The sequence below is a fragment of the Rhodamnia argentea genome, chromosome 6, assembly GCF_020921035.1.
Source record: "Rhodamnia argentea isolate NSW1041297 chromosome 6, ASM2092103v1, whole genome shotgun sequence".
Classification (NCBI taxonomy): Eukaryota; Viridiplantae; Streptophyta; class Magnoliopsida; order Myrtales; family Myrtaceae; genus Rhodamnia; species Rhodamnia argentea.
In genome coordinates, this window is record NC_063155.1 from 24,249,716 (window position 1) to 24,262,843 (window position 13,128).

The window sequence follows — 13,128 nt, forward strand, 5'->3', positions numbered from 1 at the left end:
GATCCCTATCGCCACATCTAGGTCCATGGAGGTTGGGCATGGTAACGTCAAGCTTGAGCCCGAGCCCCCAGCACCTATGCTCGGGTTCATCGAGATCGTGCCCTCAACCCCAACGCCCATGCTAGGGTCTCTGGCTCTTGAGCCCGAGACACCCGTGCATGTGCTCAAGACCCGGTACTCGAGTTCGGATCCTCAACAAACATGTTTGGGGACAAGCGCTAGGATCTCGAGCTTAGCCTCTATGAGTCTCGGGCCTAGGCGTCAAGGTTCTAGGCCTAGCCTCAATGAAACCGGGGCTTGATGTTCCAAGCACGAGCACCAATTCTAGGGTCCCAAGTCTAGCCTCGATGGATTTGGGAGTAGGCGTTGTGGAATCGGGCACTAGTGTCCCTATCTTGAGCTTTGGGTCCCTATCATATGGGCTGGAATTCAGGTTCCAAGACCTGACCTCAATGGACCTGAGCCAGTCCTTTGTAGGTCAAGACTGGGGTGCCAAGGAGCTGGGCATGGACTCGGCTCATTAGGCCTAAGATTAGTGCTCATGCTCATGCCTAGGGATCTAGGCTTGAGATCTTAATGCCCGTGCAAAGTTAACACAATCCATACGTATGCCTATTTAGGAAACCAGAGAAGATATTTTTCAGTTTTGCTGGTTCATTTTGTGGAACCTATGGCCCTTTTGTTGGTATAGTCCCAGCCCATAAAAACCGGGGAAAATTTCAAAAAAGGCCCAAAGTGTTATCATTTTCTTAAATAAAGGAATGAAGTGGACTTTGTTTCAAATAAGAGCATAAAATACCATTATTGTCTCAAAGAAAGGCTTAAAGTAGCTATGGTTGTTTCAAATAAGGGCTAGATTTCGCCGGCCGGCTGGCAAGCCAAAATTTTCAACCGATAAAGGGCATTTTTGTAAAAAAATAAATTTAATCTAATTTTTTGTTAAATTAAATTTAAAAAAATAGAAAGTTTAAAAAAAGAAAGAAAGAATGAACACGTGCGGGAACACCGACCTCCGGCCTACGGTCGCCGCTCCACCGCCAGTGGGGTGGTAATTATAGTTGACGACGTCGCCGGTGACCTCGCTTGAGGCGGGAGAGGGCAACGACTGCGGGCGAGGATCGGCGGCCTTTGCCCGGGTCTGGCCGAGGGCCGCGGCCATTGGATGGGTTCGGAGTAGGGTAGATGGCGCGACCCACCCTACTTCGAACTTGGCCGATGGTCGCGGCCCTCGGCCGGGACCGGGCGAGGGCCGCCGACCCTCGCCCGCATTTGGGGGGGGGGATTACGGCCTCTCCCGGATCAGGTGAGCGCCAACAAGCCTTCATCAAGGCGCTGGGGACCCCGATGGCCATAACCGCTACCCCATCAATGGTGGGGCGGGGGCTCTATTTTTTTTCTTTTTCTTTCATTTTTTTTTTCAAAATATCTTAAAAAGTAGAAAAAGGAAAAATAAAATAGTAGATTATCAAAATGCCCTTAACTAAAGTAACTCAGGCCTTTTTTGAGACTAATATAATCACTTTAAACCTTTAATTGAAATAATGTGTACTTTATACTCTTTTTAAAAATAATGAGGGTACTTTATACTTTTATTTGAAATAAGATTTATTTTATGCTCTTATTTAAAAAAAACGGGGGCATGGCCTTTTTTCGGAATTTTCCCAATCGTGAAGGGGCATATTCGACTCCGTGCGATGGCAGGGTCCGTAAATCAAGCGGAATCGAGGGTCATTCATCTGGGAAATCGTGCATAGGGCCGTCTCTTTCTCCAAGCAAGAAGCTGAACGCAAGCTCGGAGTTAGTTCCCAGTCTCTCACTTAAGCGAGCCGCGAGGGCGACGAGAACGAACGAAGAACCTATAAACCCTCTCCCTCCCTCCTCCGCCGCGATTGTCGACACCGACCCGTGCTCTCTGCTTCTCCGAAGATGGTCTTGGTGCTCTGATAGTGCACTCGCCTTCACCAACCGACTCGACTGCGATTCTGTCTATTTGACCGCTGGCGATGGCCCTCCCTCTCGGGAAGCTCGCTATTCTCGTCGGGGCAGGTTAGTTCACGAACCGCTGTCTCTCAATCGGTCTGGATTCCCGCGATTTCGTGCTGCGACAGTTGGGAATTTGACGAATCGAGTTTGGTGCTATGAGGTTGCTTGGTGTTTTGTCCTGTCTAGTGAGAGAATGATCGTGAAATGCGTTTTACTTGACTGTTCGAGTAGTTCCTATTGAAATACTTGGGGGCCGGTTTGGCGGGGGGAAATCATGGTTCGTGTTATGCACCTTAGAAGGCCTTGGTGTTCTGGGGAGGTGATTTTTTACGGATATGACCACGGAGATCTTGTGGAATTAGGGGCTTATCTTTGATTTAGTTGGTAGCATGTTTGATGAGATGTGTTGACCATGGTTAGAGAGGCTAGGGATTGCTGCGGGCTGTTGAGTTTGGCTTAGCAATGCTTGAAGTAGCTTGTGTCAGTTTGCACAGATTTATCACTTAGCTGTCTAACTTACCGACAACTGTAATGGGTGAAGAGCCTTCTCTTAAGGCGAATGCATTCGGGGACATGGTCAATTTCTAACTTTACTAGCAATGCCTTGTTCATTAGAAACTAGTAGAAAGGATAAATAGTTTGAAGGAATCCCTCTTATCATGAAGAAACCCATGCCTTTCAGGATCCTGATAATTTATCTGAGCAGAATGCTCCCTGGAGTATATGGGTAAGATAAGAGCCCATGGCAGTGACAGTTTGAGAGTTTATCTCACTTCATCATTTGTCGTCCAAGAGTGGATATAATGCCAAGTTCAATAAATATTGTATTAGCATGACTTCTGTTTGTTTGGTAAAGAACTCAAATTCTGCGCATTAAATGAGGTTCGTGATGTTTGAGTGCTTAGTGAACACAGAAGAATATCTAGTTAATCTTGGGTTGGAAGCTACAGGAACCAGACTAATTACTAAGAATTTTTGGCCCCCAAGGAAAGAAGAGGACAAAACCTCACCTACACAAGGCACGGGTTTCTCACTAAATCAGCTTCCTCGAGTGTTTGTATATCAACTGATGCAGAATGTGTGGTTACAGTATGTAATGTTTCTTTCAGTTTTAATTCCTCTTGCCTCGAGGAAATTCTAATGTTTTCTTCCTCCTGTTGTATGCGGTTCAAACAATTTTTGTTGGACATTATATGCTGTGGATTTTTAACGGTGCTAGTTGTTTGATGTTACGGTTAATCTTTCATGGGTCTTTCCATTTCTTGGAAATATATTAGGTTAAGGTTGTGATATTTCAATTGAAAGTCTCAATGGAATGTGTTGCTGACGGATGAAAGTTGTCTTATGTCATCTAGGCGTTGTTGGGTCTGTTCTTGCAAAAGAAGGTCACCTTCCAAATGTTTCAGACGTTTTCTCTGGTGCTTTTAAGGTATGCATACTGGTTGGAAACTGTATCTATTTCAGTGTCTCTTTCCTGTCTCCCTACTTCTTTTGTCTAGTTCAATTGTTTGTGAACAATATACTTTGTAATAGATGTTTTGCTGCATGTAATGGATGTTTTGCTTTCTTTTCTAGTTCCCCTTAATATCTCATTATCTTAGCCTTGAACCTAAAGTATTGAGCCCATACTTGCAGAAATCCCATCTTCACCATCCCGGAGGCTTTGTATAACTTGTTGGTACTTTCCATTCTTTCGATATGAGGGATAAGGATTGTATAATCTGCAGGAGTTTTCCTTTCTTTTCCAGCTTGCAAACGTGGCTACAGTTACTTTTTGTTGAGTAAGATCAATTGAATGGTGGATGAAAGTTGGTTTCTCTAGAGTCATACCTAGACTTATTGATTGTTAAGAGGTTAAGATGGTGGTGACATGGGTGATTTTATGAGTATGGTGATACTTGTTGCCCTATCATGATGTGAATGCCCTATCTATCTGATTATGTTATCCAGTGTGATGGCACATGGTGGGAAAAGGGTTTCAGACTGAAGTCCCTGTAACAAATATATTGTTGATGTTGTAATAGTCATTCTGGAGTCATTTTCTGGTATAATGAATCAGAACAACAAAAGCATGTAAAGTATGATTCTTAAGCCTGCTACGGGTCATCTTATTCGCAGTCAAAGTGTTTGAAAAAAGTTTCTGTATAATGGAGGAAACTGGTAATATATCTGCCATAGTAAGAAATGTGGTTTAATTGAATTTTTGCTTCATTTTCATTTTGAATTTATGGTGTTGAAAGCTTTTCTTACAGTGGAGTAATTGTGACAGGTGCTGAAGGGAATCAGGAAAGATGAGTCCACATCATCTGTGAAAAAGCCACGAAATGACACCTTGATGGCTCAGGTTTACATGTGGCCCTTGATTTTGTTTGAGCATTGACTTCAGTTATCTGTTTTCCTTCCTGATACTGAGCTATTTTTCTCATGTCTACATATGGCAATAGTTTTAGGAAAAAGAAATATAAGGGTTTGCTGATTTGTCTTAACACAACTAGTTGAAGGAGGTGGTGCAAAGAAAATGGTAGATAGCATGACTCTTTCATGGATATTAAAGTTTTGCTTCCTCGTGGATTTGCACCAAACTGCTGTCATATAAAAGCTAGCTGTAATAAATGTAATCGAGTAGTTTTGCAAAGAGGGAAGATTCGATGTCTTACTGTTCAACTGGATGCTAAACATATCGGTTTTAGCTACTTGAGAGTTAATTGCTGAATGTATGAAAATATGTCTGTAAATGTTATTATTGGGACCATCTTTGAGTGGTACTATGCGAACTTATTCTCTGATTAAGTGGAGGTACCCTAAAACTGTCTATTTGTCTCTTTGGCAATTTATAAATCTATCCGTTTGGTATTTAATTAGATCACCATATTTTTGTCTCTTCTTTTGCTGAAAGACGTGTGAAAATGGGTGGAAGCCTTTTGTTAGGGTTGTGAAAAAGGAAATAAGACAGTTTTACGGAATTTAGATCTTATTTTTGTATTTTCCCATAAAATTACTAAATATGTCCAAGCGTATGTTGGATTCTGTTTTGCCTGTCTGTTTGATTGGTTTAGGGTCTTGAAAATTCAGCACTAGTTGGATTTTTGTTGACAAAAATTTGCTTATCAAATGCATCTGGCAGGTTAACAGCCTCAGGCAGGAACTTCAGATATTGGCATCAAGTAGGCCAGTTACAATTGTAACTGCTTCTGGAACAGGTTTTAGTGTTAGACAATCTATTTGCCACAATGGCCAATCTATACGTGCAATTTCAACTCCCTGTTTATGTGCGTTTGGTGGATACTACTGTAGCATAAGATTTGTCATGTAAAAACAACCCTGATTGTATCTTCTGCTGACTAGTAAATCTTTTTAAGCTGCAAATATGTATATTCAATGGTCAAGAGACTGCTTGCAGCATTATACTTATGAATTTCTATAAAAGAGTGCCTTTCGCTACTTACCTTAATAGTATCAAATGTCCTTGTTCATGCCTTTCCTTTCCCATGATCCTTCACAAAAATCAGGGAAAGATTAAGGAAGTGTGGACTTTATTTTTGTATGCGTTATAAGTGATGTTATTTTTAGCAGGCAATATATTAGCAGCTTTTATTGACTTATTTGTTTCTTTTACAACTTTTATGGGGTTTTGACTTGTATCCACTTTATGCAGGCGCCAGCAGATACGGTATTGTAATAGTTGTTGTTGTGGTGGGATATGGATATGTTTGGTGGAAGGTTAGCCTTTTGCATCTTTCTCATTACTTAACAGCCAATTTTTTTACCTTCTCTCTTGTAGGCTGACGCAAACTGTAAAATGCTCTACAGGGGTGGAAACTTCCTGATCTGATGTTTGCTACAAGGCGAAGTTTATCAGATGCCTGCACATCTATTGCTAAACAGCTTGAGAATGTTTATTCATCAATCTCGGTAGTATACTCATTCCCCGACAGCTTAATGCTGTCCTTCAATCTTGCTACATGTACCTATAAAATTTTTGCTCTGGGCTGCTGAAATAGTTTTAACTTTTTTTTTTTCAGTGATATGCACTGTTGATTGTTGATAAAACCGAACTCTCCGCTTCAGTTTGTGTTCATGTTGTGCATATTTTTACAGTTTGGAGTTAGGAACAGCAAATGAACTTTGAAGTACTTCCATTTGGAGCACTTAAAAAATTGCTGTCAAAAACAATTCCTCTATTTGGAGCAAATTCTCTTTCCATCGAGTTATTTGAATATCAATTGATGACATTTATTTGGCCTGTTTCATATGTGATGTATGAATCAATATACTATTCATGCATGATACATGAAATGAAAGATTCGTGTCATTGAGAATCTGGTAAGGAGCAGACAATGTGTTAGCACCTTACATGAGAAAATGGTTAGAATCATGTGTTTTTGGAGAATTTTTCTTCTGGCAGTGGTTTTAATGCAGAATAAAGGCACTGATAGATTTTCGTTTAGTCGTTGGTGGTTAGCATGAATGATGCTTGTTTTAAAGAAATTTTCTGCTTTCTTTCTAACTATAGATGTCAGTTAGGTGGGTGGAGTGATAGGAAAATATCCGTGATTTTGGACTGGCTGGAGGAAAATGATAATGGGAATCATTGGACTGCTTAAATTTGTGAGATAGTTCTTCATAACGTGGACATTTTCTCACATATTCTTATTGTAACTTTCCTCCTTCACCTCTAGAAGATGATGGTTGTTTGGAAATAGTGGAATTGGTTTTTGCTGATCCTGATCTTATTCAGGCCACCAAGCGCCATTTATCTTCAAGAATTGATAGCTTGGATTGCAATTTGGATGAGTTTGCCCAGCTTACTGCTGCTACAAAGGATACGGTATGTCTAATCTTAGGTGGTGGCCAGAGCACAATCATTAAGCTTGAGGATGATCTGGAACACAGTACTCTTTGGTTGCTGAAAGAAACTTCTACTCAATATTCACATTGTTTTCCATAAATCAGTATATGCAATAATTGATTTGACTGCTAGTGGCATCATTTGTAATGCTTTGGGTCCTTAATGTTTTAGTTTGGAACTCATAATCTCGTGCCTTCATCAGCAGAAGAAAACGAGAGTGAGAGAGAGAGGTGGTGGGTTGGTAGAAGAGGAAAGAGGGGGGGGTGAGAGGTATTGGGACAGAGAGAGAGGGAGTGAGAGAAGTAGAGACAGAGAGAGGGAGCGAGAGAGAGGTGGATGGAGGGAGTGAGAGAAAGGGGGGGGAGGGAGGGAAGCTAGACAAAGAGAGGGAGAGACAGAAAAAAGGGGGGGGGAGGGGAGTCGAGAGAAGCTGCTATTATTATCTCTTTTCTTGGATGGAGGGAGTGAGGGAGGGCGAGGGAGGGAGGGGCAAAAGAGAAGAGGGGGAAGGAGAGAGGAAAGGGAGGGGGAGGGAGAAGAGGGGTGGGGGGGGGGGAGAGAGAGAGAGAGAGAAGGGAGTGAGAGAAGCTGCTATTATTATCTCTTTTCTTGGTGAATTCCACTTCACTTAGCTTTTGTACAAGATTACGCAACCAACTTCACTGACTCATCACAGCCGTATTTGGAACTACTAAACTGCTCATCCAACTCTAGTAACCACTCATCCAGCTCAACATTGATCTTCCTACTCAGCTTCCCTGCTGAAGTACATGCTATAGTTCAGTAATGACTTTTAATGTTCAGGTATCCGATATAAGTGCTGAAATGGAGGCAATTAATGCGAATGTTACAAGTGTTCGTAGTGCAGTAGAGAATCTGGTGAATAATCTCACGGGAGCTCTTTATTTTTCTTTTTCTTTTTGCTTAATCATTTTTTTTAACTGAATCATTCCATCTTTGTGCTCTCATGTCTCAGGAATCAAAGATTGGTAGAATTGAAGGCAAACAGGTAATTGCAGTTGCTAGTCCTTTGATTTTTTATTGCATTGCGACTTTCTGATGTTAGATTGTAATCCCTATGGTGGATCATCTGCTGCACAGGACTCTACGAACGTTGGGGTACTGGAGTTGTGTGCCTTTGCTTCGAGTTTGAGTAATGGAAGAAGTTCAGAGCGTGGTCAGGTATGTGCTTAAACTGCTTCCTTTCTCCGCACTTTGGTAATTTTCGGTAAGTTTTTGTTTAGTTCTTTCCCAAAAGTAGACATTTCTGTGGTTGTATGCATTGTAATTAATTCTGGGGTGCGACTCAGCTTGTAGATCTCTCATCGGTTACTTTTGTTCTCTTATAATATGTTACTATAGGGCTTAATTACACTACAAGTGCTAAAACTTTTGTACGGCGCTCACTTCAGTATCAAAACTTTCAAAATGATCACTTAAATGCCAGCATTTTTGAAAAATGATCATGTCAATGCCAAAACTTTGAAGTGCCAATTTTTTTTAAAAACGATAATTTAAGTGGCAAATTTTTTGAAAAATACTCACTTTAGTGCTAACTCCGGCAAGCCATGTCAGCTCAAATATTAATAAAAAATGGGCCACATCGGATTTCCGGCGAGCCACGTCAGCTCAAATCGGAGTTGGCACTAAAGTGATTGTTTTTAAAAAAAGTTGGCGCTCTAGTGATCGTTTTGAAAGTTTTGGCATTAAAGTGAGCGCCGTACACAAGTTTTGGCACTTGTAGTGCACTTTAGCCGTTACTATAGTGGGCAAAAAATAAATTCTTGTCAAATTTCATTGATAGCTTCAATTTTACCTGCCAGATGGAATGCAGTGAGTTTTACTTTTTGGTATATTGTGGGTGGAATGATAATTTTTATTTAGACTGTTCCTCGGGAATCCTATTAGGATGATCCTAGAATACAGACTACTTTTGACATCCTAAAATCGTCTGCTTAAGCTTGGTTATCTCTGTCGAGCTGTTAGTAGCTTAATCTGCTTGTTTTCTCGAAATTTGTAGGCTTCACTGACCACTTCAACTAGAGCTGCTCTTGAGCCAGCCCCTGCTTCACCTGCTTCCACTGTAAGACCTTATCGTGCAGCTTGCATATGTGCTTTCTGTTTTCGCCCCTGCCTTTTCTCATTGGATCTCACTTGTGCAATGGCAGATCAATTCATTGCCTCCATCACCATCTAATTCCAATGGATCTCGCCCGGTTGGTTACCTTGCCATTAGCAGTAGCTAATAGTAGATAATTAAGTGGTCAACCAATGAGTATCTCTATGCTGGTCTACATTTTGTTGGATCTTTGAAAATCTATATGTTCTGCTGAAATTTCGTTATCGTGATTATGGCTGCTTGGTTTATGGTGGTCTGTGGATTCTAGTTGTGGCAGTGGAGAGAGGTTAATGATGTTGCAAGTTCTTTAGATGTCAGTGCCTAGATTATAAAATGCGCCTTCGTAATCCATCTCAATCTCCAATATGTTATTTCTCTGATTTGATTCTTTTTTTTTTGCAGGTTTTCCGGCCCCTTGTCTCTGCCTCTGGCATCATGGTGACTTTGCCATCATTTTTTCATCATGATTTTTATTTTTCACTTAGTGCTTAGTTGAGACTCAATGTTGCCGATCATTGTGCTTTTTAGGAGAGTCTAGGAGATTCAGAAGTTGCCTCGAGAACCCCTGAGGTTTCAAATGGAAACCAAGTTCCTGAAGACGGGAGCGCCAACAAGACTTCAAGTTATGGTATATTTGGAAGGAGGATGCCAGGAATAAATGCTTCGTTTCTCACAAGAACGCACAGCCTAACAAATTCGGTTCTTCGGCAAGTGCGGTCAAGTGCCCAGCAATCATAACATTTCTCGGGATCGAAAATGAAGAATTCCTCGTGCGGTCACACACTTGCCTCGTTGAGTGGCCATCTAAGTCGCATGAGCGGCCAGAAGCTGCACGACTAAATAGGTCATCCCCACACTAAATTAATTGAAAGATGGACTGGGCACCGAATTTTTGTAGAGATCTATGGTTGCTAAAATGGTTACTTAGGTCATTTTTGGCGTGTATATTGCTGGTTATAGGCCTCTCTGTCCAGTTGGAAGTTGGGACGAAAAAGATGAAAGTAAAAAATAAAACTGTCCTAGTCTTTGGATTATCTATTACCCTGCTTTTCCGCCACTATGCCTGTGCTTTTAATGTATTTACAGTGCTACAAGTACAAGCAATTGAACATGTCCGCGATCCATCATGCAAAAACCCAGAATTATTCTTTTGGTAGTGCAAGGACATTACGATTGAAAAAAGAAGTGCATACAACTGATTTCATTGATGCTCCCATCCATGTTTCCGCCACATCTTTCTTTAACGATGTCTCGCAACTCGGCATGATGGTTGGTGTAAGATAATTGGCTGAATTTCGTGGAATCATTTCATACAAGTTTGTTGATGTCTTCTTTTTGTAAAGGAAATCGAGCTGACCGCTTTACCAATGAGCTACAGAAGATTCGATTTCATAGAGCTTAACTCCTAATAAGCGAAAAAAAAATCTAATGTGATAGAAATAGATTCAACTCGTCTATTAAATTCGTTTATTTTTTAAAAAATAAATTATTTAAAAATTATTTTTTAAGAAATAATCATTCGTATCGCTTGAAATAATTAATCAATAAAAATATATTTATTATGGGTAAGAATTTATACTTAAATATTTTTATGGGCGAGAAAAGCGATGATATATTTAGGATTTAAAACATAAAGAAGTTACCTCGGCAAGAGAAACTATTTTGCAGGTCCGGTACACTGTACTGCAGCGAACTGCATCGGGAAACTTTCCCGCCTTTTTTTTGCCATCTCAGTTGCCTTTTTCGGTTTTAGGCACTCCAGAATCAGGAACGCCAAACACCGTCCTTTCCGAGTACCGTTTCACCTTCCAATTTGGGAGCCTTTTTCCCCCCTAGGAGATCGCCTCCTGCTCCAGGTTCTTCCTCGATCCCTCGTTGTTTTCTGCAGATTCCTGATCAGAATGCGGCGTAACTTGGTTCTGTAAACTGGTAACCGATCGATCGATTCGTTCTCAGATGGCAAAGAAAGCTGATTTCTCCGTCGGTGCTCCGCTTGTCGCCGCTCTCGTTGGAAGCATGAGGGGAATCGCGATTATTCGACCAGGTATAGACGTTCCTCAGTTGTTGCTCCTGCTTGAGTTGGAATTCTCTGGCTATAATCTTCGCAGTCCTACCTTTTGGCTTAACTGTTGATGTCGCGCGAATTCGAGGTCTGAGGCCCTATTCCTGGAACTGAAATCACTTGGCCTTTGTCCGTCTGTTTTTCGAACCTAATTCGGTGATTAACATGATGTCTTTTGGAAGAGCTTCTCGGAGATTCTGATCTCCCAAACGAGCTTTGAATCTTGGCAGAGTGTTTGAAGAGGTCGCATTCTCCTGGTTTACAATTTGTTTGCGTCTTTTTCCTTGATGAATGTCCTTTAGTAAGAGGAAAGTATCATCGCAATCATAAGACGAGGTGCTTTCGCTCGAGATATACATTATAGCATATCAACATTGGGCAGATTGACAGAGTCTCTGTAAACGGGATCTGCACTTAAACCGACATTTTCTAAGTTGAACTTGATGAATAAAATGAGATTGCATTCCACACATGATGCTGAACTTGGCAGTGTAAGCATGGAAGTGAAATCTCGCATGTCGTCGCCATGGACAAGGCGAAACCTTTTTAGTTCACAGTTGCTCTTATTTTCTCAATAAACAAACGGTATATAACTGGAGCTGGGTCAGTTCCATCTTTTATCTTGATACACAGGAGCATACATAGGTTAGTGTAAGAGTTATGCTTACTGTTAGAGTATAAATATTAAATTACACATTTATCTAATAGCTTAAGCTTTTAGAACAGTTGGCCATGATCCCACAAAATCTCACACTTACTGTTAGTGCATACTTTTTTTTTTTTGTATGTACTTTCTTATATCTTCTCACCATCTTTTCCCTGATGTGTGAAAATAAGGCTTATGTGATTAATCAATGTTTCGCCTCGCATCATGGATACGTGACGCATTTTCCTTCCTAGTACGTCATAAATATCAAACTTTGGGGAGAGTAAACATGTTCGTTGTTTCAGTTCCCTCCCAGAATGCTGGGACCAAAGGTCAGGCTATTGAACACAATGAACATCTAATCTTAGCCTCTGCTAATATTTTGTTTAATCAAGTCTATAATATAGACTATGTGCAGGGGTTCTATGGCACTACTTGGAAGTTCAGAATGCTTTATCCTGCAGAATATCCTATCTTAACATATGTCTGCTCACATATGCAAAAGCTCAGACCCGTTTCTACTGGTTTGGCCCATAATTTTGGATATGCTTGGCATAAAATGGGTTTTCCACTGCAGTAAAGCTAAAGGTCTTATAGTGAGTTAGGTATCTGGAATCTTGATTCTGGATACAGTCGATGTTTGTGCTAATTTGCCTCTATAAATCCTCTGCATGGTGAACTCGCTTTCCCTAGCCAGCAGGATGAGCTGCCCTCATGTGGCTGGAATTCATCTAGGGTGGGTCACAATTTGCACCTTTGCCCACTATTAAAACCAGGTCACATCTAAGCTTGATTTGTCTCGGGAATCAGAATACAATTAAACAAGATTTCTAAATGTGGGGCTTGGTCAGGTGAACTCACGGTAACATAAGTTCAATTGTTTCGGGTAACCGGTCAAAAGATTATTTGTGCTAAACTAACCAAAAGTAAAGTAGATCTAAATTTCAGTGATCATCATCTTTCAAAAGGAAAATAAATTTTTCTGTGTAGTAAAGTGTATTCAGTTACTTCATCTACTTTGTGGTATAACTTTCAATGAAGAGTAAAATGAGTCTATTTGCCAGTGAAAATTAATTGTTTATTGTAAATGTTATTTGATCATGGTAAAATATCTCATTTTTACAAAACAATTTCAACAAACAAAGAATTTTCAACAATAAACCTTTTTGTTGCAACCGGTAGTAAACCTTATTCATGTAAATCATATTTTTTCTTATTTAACTTTTTCATTTCAGTTAAAAATAATTTAAATAATCATTTTCATTTACACCTTATAGAACATTTGCTTGCCAAGCATAAGCAGCTTTGACTAAGAACAATGGGCAACCTGATTAGCAGATTAAAAAATGGACGGTGCGGATTGATTGTAATATCTTGTATCGGCGAGTGATCTAATTGGATCACTTGACCATTAAAGCTCCCTCCAGGTTGATGATTTCTTGAGTCTGAACTTACCTTTTGTGGAATAG

General features: G+C 40.5%; 1 protein-coding gene across 1 annotated transcript; it reads left to right on the top strand.

The window, feature by feature from the left end:
* The first annotated feature begins 1,692 nt into the window (after positions 1 to 1,692).
* Positions 1,693 to 9,989, top strand: LOC115749382. Its single transcript, XM_030686180.2, has 14 exons — positions 1,693 to 2,046; positions 3,339 to 3,412; positions 4,253 to 4,327; positions 5,108 to 5,183; positions 5,639 to 5,703; positions 5,794 to 5,895; positions 6,722 to 6,811; positions 7,637 to 7,711; positions 7,809 to 7,841; positions 7,934 to 8,014; positions 8,853 to 8,915; positions 9,001 to 9,048; positions 9,354 to 9,389; positions 9,480 to 9,989. Exons 1-14 carry the CDS (start codon positions 2,004 to 2,006, stop codon positions 9,687 to 9,689), a joined length of 1,071 nt encoding a protein of 356 aa, XP_030542040.1. The 5' UTR covers positions 1,693 to 2,003; the 3' UTR covers positions 9,690 to 9,989.
* Positions 9,990 to 13,128: the final 3,139 nt, after the last annotated feature.

Bases quoted from the DNA above. Each gene is read 5' to 3' on its own strand.
- LOC115749382 (XM_030686180.2), top strand. From the start codon at position 2,004: ATGGCCCTCCCTCTCGGGAAGCTCGCTATTCTCGTCGGGGCAG. The intron at 4,328-5,107 runs GTTTACATGTGG...TGCATCTGGCAG, and splicing joins ATGACACCTTGATGGCTCAG to GTTAACAGCCTCAGGCAGGA. The intron at 5,184-5,638 runs GTTTTAGTGTTA...CACTTTATGCAG, and splicing joins TGTAACTGCTTCTGGAACAG to GCGCCAGCAGATACGGTATT.